General features: G+C 34.0%; 1 protein-coding gene across 1 annotated transcript in view; it reads right to left on the bottom strand.

Annotated features, from left to right (window-relative positions):
- TRDN (triadin) overlaps positions 1-17,248 on the bottom strand; it is a 366,265-nt gene that overhangs the window by 33,875 nt on the left and 315,142 nt on the right. Inside the window, exon 24 of the mRNA XM_055087525.1 lies at positions 14,831-14,869. Coding sequence (XP_054943500.1) covers positions 14,831-14,869 — 39 coding nt within the window. The remainder of the gene's footprint in view (positions 1-14,830; positions 14,870-17,248) is intronic.

Here is a 17,248-nt window from a genome sequence, read left to right as displayed (position 1 = left end):
ATTCACAATATACTGTAAATATTAACTTAAGTGAATACCTTCCCTTCTAGACTGTGAGATATTTGAGAACAGAGATCATGTTTATCCATCACTGAATCCAGAGAGCTGGTTCAATACATGGTTATGAGATAGGCACTCAATTATTGTTTGTTCATTAGATAAATAAATGAAATAATTCATGAAAACAAGAGAAGGTAAATAAATGGAGAAGTTGAGTCAATGAATGCAGGAGAATATGTGAATTCAGAAATTACATTAGAACACAAAAAAAATGTTAAAATTACTACAGGCTTTCTTTGACTTGACATGACTATTCACCTCTCAGCTTTCTGGTATCCAGACAAAGATAAAATGTGCAATCAGTTATACAATTCACACTGTTTTAAGTTGTAAGCAAATAAGTTGTTTAAGAGAAGCACAACAATTCTTGGTAATATTACCTGAGATAAATTTGTTTTATGGGTTCTCAGAAAAAAAAAAAACTATAATGCAGTATAATGTAGCAGATAACATCTTCAACAATATCCCTACCCTAATTATGTAACAGTTTTCATAGGACTCTACCTACTGCTCTCAACATGGACCAAGCACAGTTCAATAAGAGAACATACACACACACATACACACACAAATTGTGTACAAATATAAGGATGTTCAATTATGCTCTTCAAACCCAACCAGGTTAAGAAAATCTTGACTTAAAAGTTCTGCTAATTCCTACAATCAGGTTGTGATAGATACTGGATAACTATCTATTCCCACAAAGCTGTTCAATAATGAAATTTGGGTTTCAGAGCTGGTTCTTCATGTGCCCTCCCATATATACTTATTTCCAAGTTTAATTTCAATTGCAGTCCTCTAACAACTGTCTAATTATTCTGCTGTTCTCCTGTATTCTGTGCTATGGTTTTAATGTATCCCCCTATAAGAAATGTTGCAGTCCTAATACTCAGTACCACATAAATGTGACCTTAGGGTCTTTGCAGATATAATTAGGTTACATGAAGTCATTAGGCTGGGCCCTAACCCAGTATGACTGGTGTCCCTATAAAAGGCTGAGAAGAGACACAGAAATGGACATGCATAGAGGGAAGATGATGTGAAGATACAGGGACAATACCATGTGATGACAAAGGCAGAGATTGGAATGATTCACCTAGAAGCCAAGGAACACCAAGAATTTCCAGCAAGACCAGAAGCTGAGAGAAAGGCATGGAACAGATTCTCTTCCAGAACCCTCAAAGAGAACATAGTCCTGCCTAAACCTTGATTTTGGACTTCTGGTCTAAGGAACTGTGAGAGAATAATTTTCTATTTTAAGCCACTCATTTTCTGACAAAGTTACCACAGCCCTAGGAAACAATACAATACTTTAATCCAATCCACCACTGTTTCTCTTTGGAGAGAAACTGGTCATGCAAACACAGGCTTTTTTCCATTGTTCTTTCAATTCTGAAGCCAGAGAGCTTTTCTAGGATGCCTCTCTGGTTATTTCAGATATCACATCTCAATGTAAATCACGTACTGCCTTTATTAACTCCAGCTTCCTCTGCCTGCTCTATAAGGCTACTGATGAATCTAATTGTTGCATATCTCATCACCCTCTTCTGTACTATTTTGTACTCTATGTTCAAGTTATACTGAAGTATTGTATTTCTAAAAACCATCTTAAGGTCTCTTTTTCTTCTGGGATGTCTTAAAAGTTTATCTCTCTGTCTAGAACGTTCTTCCTCCTTCTTCATCTGGCTAAATCCCATTTAGTATTCAGACTAGCTCTGAGGTCTGTGGTGAAGTTGGGTGCTCACTTCACTCTCCTTCTCCCATGAGGATGGTGTCTTTTTCTGAGCTGGGCTGCCTGGACTTGGGGAAGGGGAATGGCGGGAATGCGGATCTATTTTTCCTACTCTCCTCAGTGTGTCTTTACTTATTTCTTTGCTTCACTCAGGTGTTTGAAGACCTCACCTGGAATCCCTGACTCTTGTGAAGGTATTTTCATGCACAAAGAGTTGTTCAAATTGATGTGTCTTGGGAGGAAATGAACATTGGAAATTCCTATATCACCATCTTGCTAATGTCAGTCCTAAATATTCTTTAGCTCTTTTATATTCTTAATTTCATGATCTCATACATTCGGTTATGAGAGTATATAATATCAGCTTAAAATCTGATGAAACTTCACAGGCAAACATATCTGCAGATATATGAATGAATAAAGTGCATGTAAATGTCTGTTTATACATGGTCTAAGACTATATATTTCCTAAGGTCCATATTTAGGCTGCAATAAGCATAAGGACAAGTGTAGAATGTTTGCTGGAGGAGAATTCTGTAAAGGCAGTAGTTCTCAAACAGCAGCATCACCTGGGAACTTAAAAATGTAAACTCTTAGCTCCATCCCTGACCTTCAGAATCATAAACTCTAGGCATGGGCCAGCCCACCAAGTATATCTGACACATGTTGAAATTTGAGAACCACTGTTTGATAACCATGACATTTGTTAACAGCATTCATTTAACAAAAAAACTATGGTTATTTTTTACAATTCTGAGTTCCATCTAATCGTGTATGTCATATTTCAGCAGATATGGCTTAATTAAAATCAGAGAAAGCCTTCAATCTACTGAGACATAAATGGATAAAGCTAAAAACAGAACATGCTTATGTTGATTATAGGGTGTCAACTTTTCAATATAGATGACAGTAATAGTATATTCAGATATTTGTGATTGAGATCTGTAAAGTATGTGATGTGAAATCTACTTTATATAAAACACAAGAATATTTTATTTTTATAAAGGAAACCAAATCATTGTAACATTGATGTTCTCATGGAAGTGATAACTGGCTCCACATTCACAGAATACATTTCAATAGTAAGTAGCAATATAATAAGTGTATACATACATAAATATATTTGTTCATTTTACTTATGGAGATTTAAGTTTTTTCTGTTTCTATTATAGCTTTTGTATTTTCTGTATTTTCTAAATATTTTCAATTGTATTAAACCAAAATGTCAATGCAGTATTTCCCATTTCTACCCTTACAATGAATGCATAGACTTAAAAGAATAAATGGTCATAGTCAACAAATGAAAAAAAGAAAGTAAAAGGAAAAAGATTAAGAGCCAAAATATTCTAAAATATTAGACACATGAATGATAAAAATCATAGCAGTTTAAAATTATATACATAAAGTAAATAGCCTATCTACATCTATATATATTAAGGAATTTTTAAAGTAACGTCAGACAAAATTAATTAAATTTTGACCTATACAATCAGAAACTACTTATTTCGTTAGTACACTGCAACAAGCAGTAGATAAAGATATCCTAAGTGCTGGGTCAAATTCTCATTCAGACACTCATTTACTGTGGAAACTTGACATGGCCATTTAACTTGTTTGGTTCTCCTCTTCCAAAATGAAAGTAAATGTAAGAAGTTAGATTAGGTGATTTTTAAGATCTCATCCAGGTCTAAAATAATATATTTACACTAAATAGTAATTTAAATCTAAATAGTAAATCATTGAAAAGGGAGACACAGTGTAGATAATCAACCTGAAATGTTGCAGTGTTAATTCCTCTTAGTTTTATTGCTCTTTGGTAAGTCTGTTTACTCAACTCCCGATAGATTTTCTGCTGTGGAAGCACGTTTTTAGGTCTAAGGCAGATTAACAAACTTTGTTTTTAAGACCTGTGAGTCTGTTTCAGATATATTTCTTTACACAGATATTTAGTACAGAGCAGAAGATGGCTCTGTTGTAGATGTATATCTTAGCCAAAAGAACTACCTAACAGGCACTTTACCTTTTAAATTGACTTGGAGATTAATATCTAAACTTTGTGCCATACATATTGAATAAGCAATCCATTTGGAGGAAGCAAGGAAATATTATAAGGACTTTTATGGAATGCCTGCATCAGTTCAAAGATCGTACCACATTTTACTACAAGCCATTATTACTCAGCTACATGTTTCATGAAGTTTTCTAACCTTTTAATTATCAAAATTAGAATGGAAAAGTATAAATGTTAAATATATAAAATACATTATAAAACTCTAAACGGTAATCTTTTCTGATTTGTATATGAATTTGAGTAAAAAAAAAGTTCTTTTTCCTATAGAGGCTATGTACTGTTTAAAGTTATTGGTTGAAACAATAATATATTATTATTTATCTAATGTTCACAAATATATTTTTAGAGACAATGAAAACTTATGTGAGAGTTAGCATTATTTATGTAGTGTTGGAAATCAGAGAAATAAAATATAATTAAGGCTTTGAAAATTAGTTTTTAGTCTTCTAGAAACCATTTGGTAAGCAAGAATTGCCTCTAACAATTGGAACTAAATTTCTGGAAGAAATTTACTTCATATTATAATAGAGAGAAATGCAGTCTGAAAGATAAGAAGTAGAAAATATTGTTCATGGCATCCTTTAAATTTAAAAGCAGCAATACTTTGGCAGTATACTGAGACAGTGTTTGGAAAGTTCTTCAGGGCCTATGGTGGTTATGCAGCTTCCTGGTTACATGAACCCAGTGAAATTTATACACAGAAATGATTTTTTTCAGCCTCATTGGCTTTGCATTGTGATAAGTTTTCTAGGCACCAATTATTTTGTTAAATTTCTTGAGGCTGTACTAACAATAAATTTCTATGGACTCTTTTTAGTTATTCAAGCATCCTAGTTTTGACCATTCTGTTCTCACAATGCCTCCCAGACAGCTATCATATTTTGCCTCAACTGTGTGGTGAGGGACCCTTTGGATCCTACTTCTTGATGCTCAAAAAGGATTAAAGTGATGCTGATGAAACTGTTTAGCAGCAAATGTTTTGTTTGCACCATGACCAGGTATACGAGATTAAAGTAAGTTAAGAGAGAAGTAGTAGAAGGATAGAGGAGGTTAATCAGAAACACTACTTTGAAGTCTTTTTTTAAATATAGAATTTAATATAGTGCTGATATCACACCATAATTATTCAACTATTCAATCATTCATTCAGCAAGTGTTGACTCAGCATTTAGTACATGCTAAGCATTTCACTCTCCCAAGAATATTTAGTCTATAAGGCTTACCTATTAATTGAGACTGAATTATTATGGACGAGTTTAATTCTGTTGACAGTCTTAGAAAGTAGATTTGGTTGAAATGCCATGCTACGTTCATCTCTTTCAAAGGACATAGAAAATTATATCAGTTCCAGATATGACATATATCCTTTGAAAAGTTGGAGAAGACTATAAAGAGATAAATGGACTAATTCCACTCTTGACCCACCTATCTAACTTTCTAAAGAAAAATGTATATACCACAGGAAATTCAAACTTAATAAATTCAAAATTGAATCATGATCTATTATTCTCTCCTGTAGCCAAGTACTCTATCTTGGTAAATGGTACTACCTTTCACCTACATTTCCAACCAGGAGGCTAGAAGCCATCCAACTTTCTTCTCCATGCTTTGCCACCCCTATTCAGAGTCCTGTTCATTACATTTCCTAAGTATACCTTGAGTGTACTTCCATTTGTTCATTTCCTCCTCAGTTTCTGCCTCCATTATAGCCTCAAATATATCATTTTCACCCTCCAGTTTCCTTTCTCACCTGATGTCCTTTCCCTTCTTATCACCTTTCACCGTACCACACTCATTTATTAAGACAGCTCAGCTGTTGTCTCTCTTATGAAGACTTTCTTGACCTCTTTCCATGATGGGTTAAATGCCCCTAATCTGTACTCTCCCTATCCAATGTAAATTATTATCCCTGTATATTGTAATTATTTGCAATACTCTGTAATTATTTACTCATTTGCCTTCCCCAAATAAATTGTTAAGTTCACTAGGCAGGGACTGCAACTATCACCGTAGTATCCTTTGCACTTGTTCATTGTCCACACATAGTCAATAATAATGAACAAGTGATAACTGTATCAATGGAGGGTTGCTCTCTTGAGTAATGCATACACTAAATACATTCTCACTGATGACCCATCGAAGATGCTGCTAAAATATTTGGGAAGGGGTTGCAAAAAAGAGAGAGCTCTTTTAACTCTGTGACCCTTCAATAAAACATATTATCAACAGAAATCTTCCATTTTTTTCTCTACAGAGGATATTTTTCACAATTGTATTGTGATCACCTTGCTTTGGGATATATGAAAGTAAAACATGGGAAAGTCAGTGCATGGGATTTCTTATTAATGTTGTGATCATTTCATCTAAGAAAAAGAGAAAATTATACTATGTTTAGCTGTGACTATTGTGTAGTTTTGGCCTGGAATATAAAATGCATTGGAGAGCATTTTAAATTGATTAGCACAACCAGGCACAAGCATGTTTTAATTATTAAGATTTACTATATTACCCTAAACACCTCTCCATCACATCCTGATCCTTTAAGTGGGTCTTAGGAAAAAATGAGACAATAAGAAATGAGCCCCCGCTATGATGTAGGCTCACTGAGATTTAATCCTTAGTTTAAAGTTCAGGGCTTTGACTAGGGCACAATTAAGTGGTGGAACGTTTGTGAGGAGGAGAGCACAGTAAAATGTCTGAGTTTGGATCCGCCTCTTTAAAGTAGGGAGGCATGACCCCAAAGGAACCATTATTTTTGCCATGTTAGGTATTGGTCACATTAATCTCAGTTCCGGAGCTCTAGGATATTCTGTTCTGAAATCAGGGATGTGAGAATAGAAGAGATAGTAGTTAATATTATTTCTTTTCATTTCCACTACACCCACATAAACAGTCTCATTTTCCTTTAAGATGTTTTGTGTCATTGGGAGCTAAATTTGAACAGCATATGAAAGAAAAGAGAAGATTCCTGATGTTTGTCCACAAGAGAGATCTGAAATATTTTCCTCTGGAATATGATTCAGTTATTAAATATACACCCTCTTTTAAGCATCCCCCAAGTGTGGAACATTTCATCACTGGCTTGAGAAATATTTCTATATATAAATATCACTGTGTTAATCTACTAAATCAAAAAACAAAACAAAAATTAGCTAAGAGCATTGTTTTTAAAACTGTACGATATATTGAGTGTTACAAATAGTATAAGAGCATGTTTATTCATAGAAGAAAGAAAAAAGGAGATTGAGAATAGGTTCAAGTAATTAATAAAGCTATAATTAATTAATTATAATTAATATAGATAATATAAAGCTATATTTTAGAATAGCAAAAAAGATATAAAGTAAGCAATACATTAACATGGGGGAAAACTGAATCTTTGTAAATTTTGTAATATAAGAGTAACTCACAAATTAGCCTGGAGAGAGAAACCATTCTAATAGAGCTGTCTTCTTAAAGGCAAGTGTCTAAAAAGCTCTGGAGCTGTGGGGTTTTTTGTTGTTGTTTTTTATTTTAGAAGAATCAGATCATCAACTTCCTCTATGGCAAGTAATAGAGTCTTGGTTAGTGAATTGCTTTTGCCACACTGAAAGCTCTTCCTCAATTAGTTTTTAGAGTGGGTTGAAATTGGGAGGGAGAATTTTCAATGACAATTTTATATAAAGGGCAAAAAAAAAGCATTTTTTATTCCCATAAATTACAGAAAGAAGAAAATCTCTCTGAAAAAAACCTAAAAACTAAAAATTATGTCTTTTGAAGGAGTCTAAAATGCATACCATTGAAGAAATATCTAAAGGAGATGAAATATCTAATTATTAGCTCTTTGTTTACACTCATGCGTAAGTAGTGTTTAGTAATTTTAAATGAAGCTATCATTATTCTTCCTTTTTCTCTGGATAGAGAGGACTTTCCTAGGATTCACAGACCATGCATCTCTCCTTTAAGCCAGCTGAGAAAAATTGTACCTATCACAGGTTGATTCAGAAGCTACTAATGGGGCTGTGCTTGATCTATTGAATTGGCTAAGAAATATTTCATCTCTAGAAGATACATTTCACCAGAAAAACTTAAGGCTACAGTACTCAAGTCATTATTATAAATAAAAAGAGAAGATTTTAGTACGGAAGCGGTCCACATTCAAAGGTCAAGCAGGAAAAGGGTTATATCTTTTTTCCACAAAATAAAGTTTTTTCCACAAAATAAAAATTTCTTAAATGAAAGCCAATGATTTCATCTCTTTCAGATTTTGAAAAACTGTACCAAATTTTAATTCTGAAAAATTGTCTCATGAACCTATTAGCATAATTTATAGCTAACACACTAAAAGTTTATTTTGTGCCCAGAACCAGACTAAGCATTTTAAATAGAATACTTTAACATTTATAGTAACCCTCATGAGCTCAATTTCTCATTTTAACAAATTATTAGACAGGCTTCCAGGTCCATTTGATGGAATAACTAAACTCTTACTACATTTGTTCGTTCAAAAACATTTACTGAGCTTTTACTATGTACTAGGAACTATTTTAGGCACAAGTAAGAATGAAATAAACCAACAAAAATCCTGCCCTAAGGAACACATGGTCTACTGCCCTGATTTGTTATTAGTATCATCCAGATTTATCTAAGGATTACTTAGATAATCAATTCAGTTCAAAATAGGTGTATCACCACTCCAACATTTTTTTTTCCACCACTGCCCCCATCATCTCTATTTATATTTTTCTGAGAATAGAATGATAATATTATATTTGAGGTTCTAAATTTGGCAGTAAACTATATCTGCGATACACTGGCAAAAGGAAGGTACACTATATTTTATGTTACCTTGAAGTCAAAGAAGACAACTTGTGACATTGTAAGTCATTTGCTCACTGCCTTAGAAATCAAGTTGAGTATACGAGTGTGGTCATTGATATGTTGAAAGAAGCTAGGTCATCCCACCTATGAATTTTGTAACCTGGGAATTCATTTCATCTTTATTTCAGCTTCCTTGCCTGTAACTTGGGTAAAATAATGAAACCTAAATCACAAGATTTTATGAGATCAAATTATGTATGTGAATAAATCCTCTTGATTGATTAATTGCTCCACCAATATTAGTTATTTTTTTTCATTTTTCAGGATTTGGATTAGTTGGCATTCAATAAATGCCCTTGGACTTACATAGTAAAAATTATTTCAATTTTCTTGATTTATTGTAAGTTTCTTTGTGGTAATAATCCTTCTCAGCATATTATAATGACACATACCTAGTGACTAATCAGCAAACACTAGTTTATAATAGAAACAATGGTTGACCTACTGCATTTACATGGCTATCTGTAGGGATACTTATGAAGTATTTAACACCAATGTCACTTGCTAGCAATTACTCAATTTTCCACGTCAGCATAATTTTAATAAATTTTTTATCCCAAAAGAAAATGATTGCTTCCTCCCCCAAGAATTTACAGTAGAATTTTTTGTCTTCTTGTTTATGAGAAAAAAAATAAAAGGAAATTTTGAGATAGCAATGCCTGGGCATAAATTTATTATTCATGTTAGCATATCTTCATCGTTCTAATTGCAACACAATCAAACATTGCTTCCAGTCTTTCTTATTTAGTTTTTCTTCTTTTTTAAAATATATGTTGTTATTAATTTTAAAAATTCTATCATTTTTGCTCTATTGCTTCCCCAATCTTTTAAGTAAGTAAATGTGTAAGACATCATTTTTCAAAGTGTGTTCATCTGAACACCACTATTATATTACAGAAAAGATACCATGCTTGAATAAATATGAGAAACATTGGGTGAAAAAACGTTCAGCAGGTTTTTTACTATCAGATTTTCATAATGTGTTCATATCTATGATGAACTCCAAGAGGTTTTCCCAGACTTATTTAACCTCAAAATTCTTTCATGTATCAATAATTATGGCTAGTCTTCTATGCAAAACACTTTGCAAAATACAAGTGTAAGAAATAACTTACACTGCAGGAACACTTCTCCCTTTACAGTTAGAAAGAAAAACTCTATAACAATAATGTTATTGATTTTTACTTTTAGCTGAACTGTATAAAATTATATGGTCTTTAAAGGCAGAAGGATTTAGTTCAAGGTTTTAAAATTAAAAGTGGTATTATTACACAAGTAGGGCAATATTATACAAGTAAACAAATAACAAATGAGAGATCTATACTGAAAAGGAAATTGTTTGATCTCCATGGTAATTAAACAAAATGAAATCCTTTAGGTGTTATGAACATAAATTCCCTTATCTCTCAGGTGTTTAACAATGGAATTTGTGTATGCCTTAGTTTTTAGCATTTTTCCATGTATTATTGCCTTTATAGATACTGTAACCCTGTAAAGTTGTAAAGACAGTGGCTGTGAAATCTCTGTTTGATAGATTAGGAACCAAAGTACAGTTTCCCTGATGTCACAGCTCCCATTCTTTTTACTCTGCCCAGCTGTTTTCCTAACTAAATGCACTCTCTTTTCCCTTTTTCAGACAAGATTTTAAACTAATAGTCTACAATGTATACAAAGTATACAATGTATACTTTCTAGCCCTAATTTCTGACTTCCAACCAAAGGCCTCAAAATATAGTAATTTGGTTTTCCACCCATTGAGCTCCACCAAAATTGCTCAAAAGATCATCAGTGACTCCATATTATATATTCCAAAGAATACTTTTCAGTCTTTATCTTACTGCAAATTTCTGCTATGTTGGACATTTTGACAGTTTCCTCCTCCTTGAAATTCTTTCCTCCCTGGTTTCTGAGACAATGTCTGGAGCTTCTAAGAGAATTCTCCTCTTTCTTTTTTTTTTTTTTTAACTCCTTCAGAGTCTCCCTTTCCCCCTCCATCCACTCTTTACATATCAGTGTCCTTCCTGGTTGCTTCCTCAGTCCTTGCACCTTCTCCCATCACACTCCGCTTGGGAGATGTCAATAACTCTCATCATTTAAGCCAGCACATGTTTGCTGGAAACTTCCAAATTAACTACTGTGTTTTCTCCCCAGCTGCCTGGTAAACACACTTCAATGCACATCCCACAGGTACCTCTAATTCGACATGTCTCTCCCGCACCTCTACCCCAATTAGATTATAAGTTCTAGGAGGACAGGAACTTGACTGTGTTTACCAATGGATGTCTGCACTTACCAAACTGTTACCGAACCCAGGTCTGGCTGCTTGCCACTCGAGAACCAATTCTCTAGAGAAAATTGTTGGTAGGAAAGGAAAGCTTGCTTTATTTCGGAGGCTGGCAACTGGGGGAGAGGGTGGACTCTCCTGTCCTAGAACCAACTCCCGATTGCTGTTCAGGGGACAGCGGCTTTTAAAGGGGAGTTTCAGGGTTGTATTGGCGGAAGGAGGGAACAGGACAGCACAGTCAGTTCTGACAGCCATCTTGCAATCAGTAACGTGCTGGTCAGATCGGCATCATCTTGGTTGTTTTAAGTACAGTTAGTCTTTAGTTCCAGGGTTTGTTCCCATTTCTCTGAGGCCAGTTCTTGGAATATTATCTAGAGGTCAGTGTAATATGAAGCAAGAAAACTATCCCCTGGGTTTGGCAACGGACATGTTAGTGATCACCTCTGCAGAAGAGATTTTAGGAGAAAAGATTGCTCACCAGAAGCGTCCCCATATACACTCAGCTTTAATTTAATCTATCCTTTCATTGTTTTTTCAAAGCTCAGGGGAGAATTTTTTCTTCCTCATAATTAAGTTCACATCCTCCACCTACAGTGTGTATCCCAACACTTGTCATATCTGGGGAAGTTCTCTCAAAATTAATATCTCCCTCTGGACTTCATGCTCCTCCTCTCCCTGGAATGCTCCACCCTATCATAAACGTGGAAACGACAAACCTAGTTCATTGATTCCACCTGCTGGAATACAGTATTTTGTCTCCTTTTAACAGCAAACTCCTGAGAAAAGTAGTTGCTGTTCTGCGTCCACTTATTATTGATAAATTCTCTTATTAATTCCTCTAAGCTTCTTTCTACTTCCACCACTTTACTAAAAATGCTCTCCACTTGGTCACAAAATGACAGATTTTTGTCAAATATAATGGCTGTTTCTCAGTCATCATGCCCCTTGACTTTCCTGAGACATTGAGGCTGCTGATTTTTCTACTTTTTCTTGAAAGTGTCCGGGCTTTGGGATACTGATACACTGTGTGTCCCGATCTCTCAGGTGACACACTTTCTTTTTTACCAGTTCTTTTATTTTTCCAAGAAGCTGCCTTTCATTCCCTTCTCTTTTCTCTCTACTTTCCTGTTTATTGAAGAAATCCTTTTCTCCTTTGGCTTCTAACTCTAAACCTCTAAGCTCATAGATACAAAACCTTGTGTGAGGATTCAGAGTGAATATTCCCGATTTCCTAGTGTCTCTAGGACACCTCTGTCCACCCCACCTGCATTTCCTTTGCAACTTCTACATTTCATCACCTTCTTCATCTTTTCGTGCTTGAGACCTTAGAGTCATATATAGCTAATGTCATCAGTTTCCAGCCTTTTCCTGTGAAACAGCTTGACAATTACAAAAGCAGTGATACCACAGTACAGAGAGTATGATTGTGATTGTTGTATTCATCTAACTGAAAGGGTATATAACAAGATGTTATTAGTATTTTTCAATGGATTGCTAGGTTCTGTGATATTAAAAAAATTTAATTCCTAATAATTCCACACAGAATATTAGTCATGGCTATAAATAATATTTAAAGTAAACAGAATTCACTTCCTTAATGCTGCTTCTCTGTACCTCTCCCTATCAATTTCTCCCACCTTTATAACACTTAGATTACTATAAAAGTAAGCTTTTACTCATATGGGCAGACGTCATTGCTGCAGTGCTGCCATTTTCTGTTCCTCATGTAGCCCCTGGAATCTCCTTTGGTCCTTGATCCTCTCCTCACTGTCTCCTGCTTATGCCATGCTCATCTCTTTCTCTGGGCTAACTCCTAAATAGAGCTCCCTTTTATTGAATCTGAACCAAATGGCAAACATCAACTGGATTTCTTATAACAACCTGACCAGGTGAGTACTCAATAGACAAAAAAATTAAAACTCAGAAACGTTAAGTACTTTATGTCACACCCCTAGCAAGTGGCAAAGAGAGTCAAATTCATGTTTTTCTACTATAAAGCTGACTTCCACCATGCTTTATAATGACCTTCCTGCCTCAGATGCTCTTGCATATTCCTAAAATCCCAGCTTAATCCATCATCTCCGTGAAGTTTTCACTGACGCAGACTACAGGAATGTCCCCTCTCTCTAGACTCCTAGAGCACTCTTCACAAATGTAACTAATTATCTGGTAGCCATCTTTCAATAGCTCATGTCTATGTCCTTGATCATATTCTCTTGGGACGGAAACAATATCTTATCACTTGTTTCTAAACTTTGTATCAACAAGCACAATTCTTGACATATGGCAGTGATATTAGCATAATATATGTTGCCAATAAACTGTTAATTGATTATATTTTATAATAAAATAGCCCTTAGTGCTGATTTCTCTTTCCTTTTAGGAAGAGAAAAATAAATATAAAAACAGGCATAATTATTTAATGTCAACCAATAATAGGAAATTTATAGTGCATATATTACTATTTTCCATTATATACCAAAAGTAAAATAAAGCATAAAATACAATGCTATGCTTACAGGAAGGGGTGACATCATGCACCTTTTATCTGGCCAGCGATTTTTCGCTGACCCCAGTAAGGGTGCTAACAGCAGTAAAGTAATTTATATACATAGTTTTTCCTTTTCTTCAGATATATCTAAAGTTCAATTACAACTTTTGATGTTAAGACTCAATGTATCATTTTGTCTTTATCATGCATTTTTCTTACTGTTTAAAATTGTTGATTTTTCCATTTATCTTCCAGAGAATGCATACTTTCAGATTTTATAAAGTCACTTAAAATGATTATTCATTCACTAAAAATACAAAATCACTTAAACAATCCCTTTTGATATGTTGACGATAATTTTTGTAGAAGTGAAAATAATTTGGGTTAATACTTAACCTATACACAGAAGGGTGAAGCAAGAATTACTTAAATGTAGGTTAAAATTTGTAAAAATTAGTATATGCAAATATTTTAACACCAACGATATGAATGTCTGCATGTACATAGTATCACTTTCACTATAGGGAGAGATATAGATATAACCTTCTTTTGCGTATGTAGATACAGACATGTAAATATCTTCATATAGATATAAAATATTTGGTATAGGGTTAGCCCTAGAAAGACTGTAATTAACTAGAGTTTTCCTCAGGAATTTTAGTCTTTTTTTTTCCCTGCACTTTATTCTATGATGTTTCTTCTTCTAACTTTTAACACCTGTCTTAAAAGTGACCAGCTAATCTCTTGTCTTCCTTTCTCACAGAACCTGTTTGCAGGAAGTCTCTTGTAAAAGTATTCCAATTTTCCAGTTAATGGTCAGTAAGGCAATGGATTACTCCTCCAAAGAGTACTTGGATATTTAATTAGCAGGAAAGAAAATAGTTGAATCTGTTATGTTGAACTGTATGAAACTACTGTAAACTCTGAGGTAAAAGATGTTCAAGTACAGGTGATTCCATAAGCTTCAACCAATTATAAGAATAAGATTTAGGCATTTGTCACAATCTGGCTAAATTCTCTGAAACTGAAATTGTCCCCTTAGCACTTTGTAAACAATGTTCAATTGCCCGGTAGATAAATAAGGAGCAGCATCTGTTAACAGTTCCAATGCTTTGACAAATGTATCTGAAATTTGCTAACAGAAAACAGAAGCTATATTAATTTTAGCATACTTTTGTGTATGGCTTATTACAATTAAAATATTTGGGGTACACCAGTATTTTTTCAATGTTTTCAGCATTTCAAGGCCTTACACAGCCTGATTGTAACACCGGCCTTGTTCATTATAAACAGAATATATACTTATAAGTAAATCTTACAAAGTGTCCCTACCTGCTTTGGACATTTTTTCATCTTTTTTAATTTCAGGTTCTGGGGTGAGACAAACACATACACACGCACAAACAAACAAATTGGAAAAAATTAGCATTTTTTAAAATCCGTACTAAATGGAATAATAGGCAGGTTTAATAGATTTTTCTCATTTGTCCTCAGTTTCAATTATGGTTACATACTTTTATCAGTATACAATGGAATATGTATTTATAGTAAACTATAAAGTAACTTAAGCAAAGGACATTGGTTTAAATTCCAGTTTGCTAAAAAGTTTTATACTAATCAAGTAATTTGGCATTTTGTCTTTGATAAGAGCCCATCTCTTATAATTCATAAATTCTCTAAGCATTGCAAATAAGGAAATTAGCCAAAACGGCTCAGAAAAAAAATGTGTTGTAATTTTTCCTAATTTGACCAATTTAAGCGATTTTCTACTTCTGCCTACGTACGTTGAATTCATGGAGCTCCACCTGGTGGTTAATTTAATCATTTCAAACTGGTATAATTATTGTTTTTAGTAGTATTTGTTATTAATTTTATAAAATAAATTAAATTGGATTAACTTCAGTATAATAGTATAAACACATTAAAATATTGTACTTTCTTATTTCCTAGGACAATGGCTTTTGTCTAGAAACTCTGCATTCTAACTTAATATCAGTATAGGATAAATACATAGTTTTTTGAGCTGTCCAAGTAATACTCATGACACTACCCCAACAACTGCAATAACTGATATTTTCATGCTCCCCAGTCCATTCTCTCATTTAAACAATTTTTCCCTGGCCTCATATTTCTCCTCTCTCGGCATAAAGTCTTGTTTTGATTAGTAGAAGGGCTCTGGTACATTACGATTTTTCCTCCCTTCAAACAGCAGAAAAACTGAGCTTGTGGTTGGGATATTACTGAGTACAGACTTTGTGTCAGGGGTAGTGCTAACCAGCTTTATTTGGGTCTTAGCCTAATGGAGTCTATTTCCTAGAGTTACAAGTTTTTATAAAGCTCATTTGCTTAACTGCAGAATTTTATGTAATAGAGAATTCCATAGCCATTCACACCCTACTTCCTGTACCACTTGAATGTACATCCTGTAAAAAGTGATATCAGCGCTATTATTGCACTTCCACACTCCCTGGCACATATTTCTCTCTTTTTAGTTGACACATTCACTTAACCGGGTAGGACATACACTATTTTAATATTTTCTATGTGCCTTAATGTGGCATAAAATTTTGTTATATGATTTTTAATTAATTTTTGTTTATTGTCTGTATCCCCTCTTTCGATTTTAAGGTCCATAGGGCAAGAGTTGTGCCTTGTTTACTACTCAAATATCAGCATTTGGTCAAATATCTAACACGTGGTGTATGATCAATAAATATTGTTGAATGAATGACTGAACAAAACAAATATAGACAATGAAATATAGAGCAAAAAATATAGAGAAATATGAAATGCTCCCTCTTGTGTATCTGTAGTCCTAGAAAAGCTGATTCATGCTTCTAGAGTTAGAGATAAACATTCAATGTCCTAGGACAGGATCCGTAGGCATTTTGCTCATCATGTAGAGCTGTCTATTTGAAAGAGTTTTGCTTCTCACTCTACACCTGTTTCTCTCCCCTGTCAATCACATTGCCATGTAATCTTGAAGTGGAATCATTTTAGACTTAATGTTTGTCAAAAGACCTTCTGTAATGTGGGGAATACTTTTATCAGCTATGAGCACAATACAATCAGAACCAACTTCTACCTTGTTCACGAAATTTTATAACCACTCTTATGATCATTCAACATGCATGTGGCTGTGGACCCTCTCACGATGTGAGAACTACTGACTTTTGGTGTTATGTAAACAACACTAACATGATAACCACACAAGTTATGAATTCTTGGGAAGCGTGGCAAGGAGGCTCTTGGATCTATAATCTGGCTTTTTAAAGCAAGCTCATTTACTTAGTTTTGTGACCTTGGGCATTACTTAAATCCTCAAGTCTCAATTTTGTCATTGCTGAAATGGATAAAATAATGTTGTAAAATTGACGTAAGAATTAAGAGTGATGTGTGGAAAAAGCGTACTTATTTTAAAATTATGCTCATGAACTTAAATTACATGATCTCTCAAGGTAATTTTCTTTTGTTCTTACAGAACTGGAACTTTAACCATTGAATATGCAAAGCAGGAATTGATAGGTGAGGATTTCTAAGGTGGACATCTCTTTTATTAGCCTACTTGGTCACTAAGAACTTGGTGCCCTCATTTTGTAGACAGCATTTCTACTGAAGTGTGTCTTTAATTTTTGAGTCACATATGGATGCCTGTTCTTAGTCCTATAAAAATGACAAAAATATATATAGACATATTTCATGTATATATGTATATATAGTCAAATAACAACTATATGTCTATATATATAT

This window comes from Physeter macrocephalus, chromosome 10, assembly GCF_002837175.3.
Source record: "Physeter macrocephalus isolate SW-GA chromosome 10, ASM283717v5, whole genome shotgun sequence".
Lineage (NCBI taxonomy): Eukaryota > Metazoa > Chordata > Mammalia > Artiodactyla > Physeteridae > Physeter > Physeter macrocephalus.
This window is presented reverse-complemented; position numbering and strand designations above follow the sequence as displayed.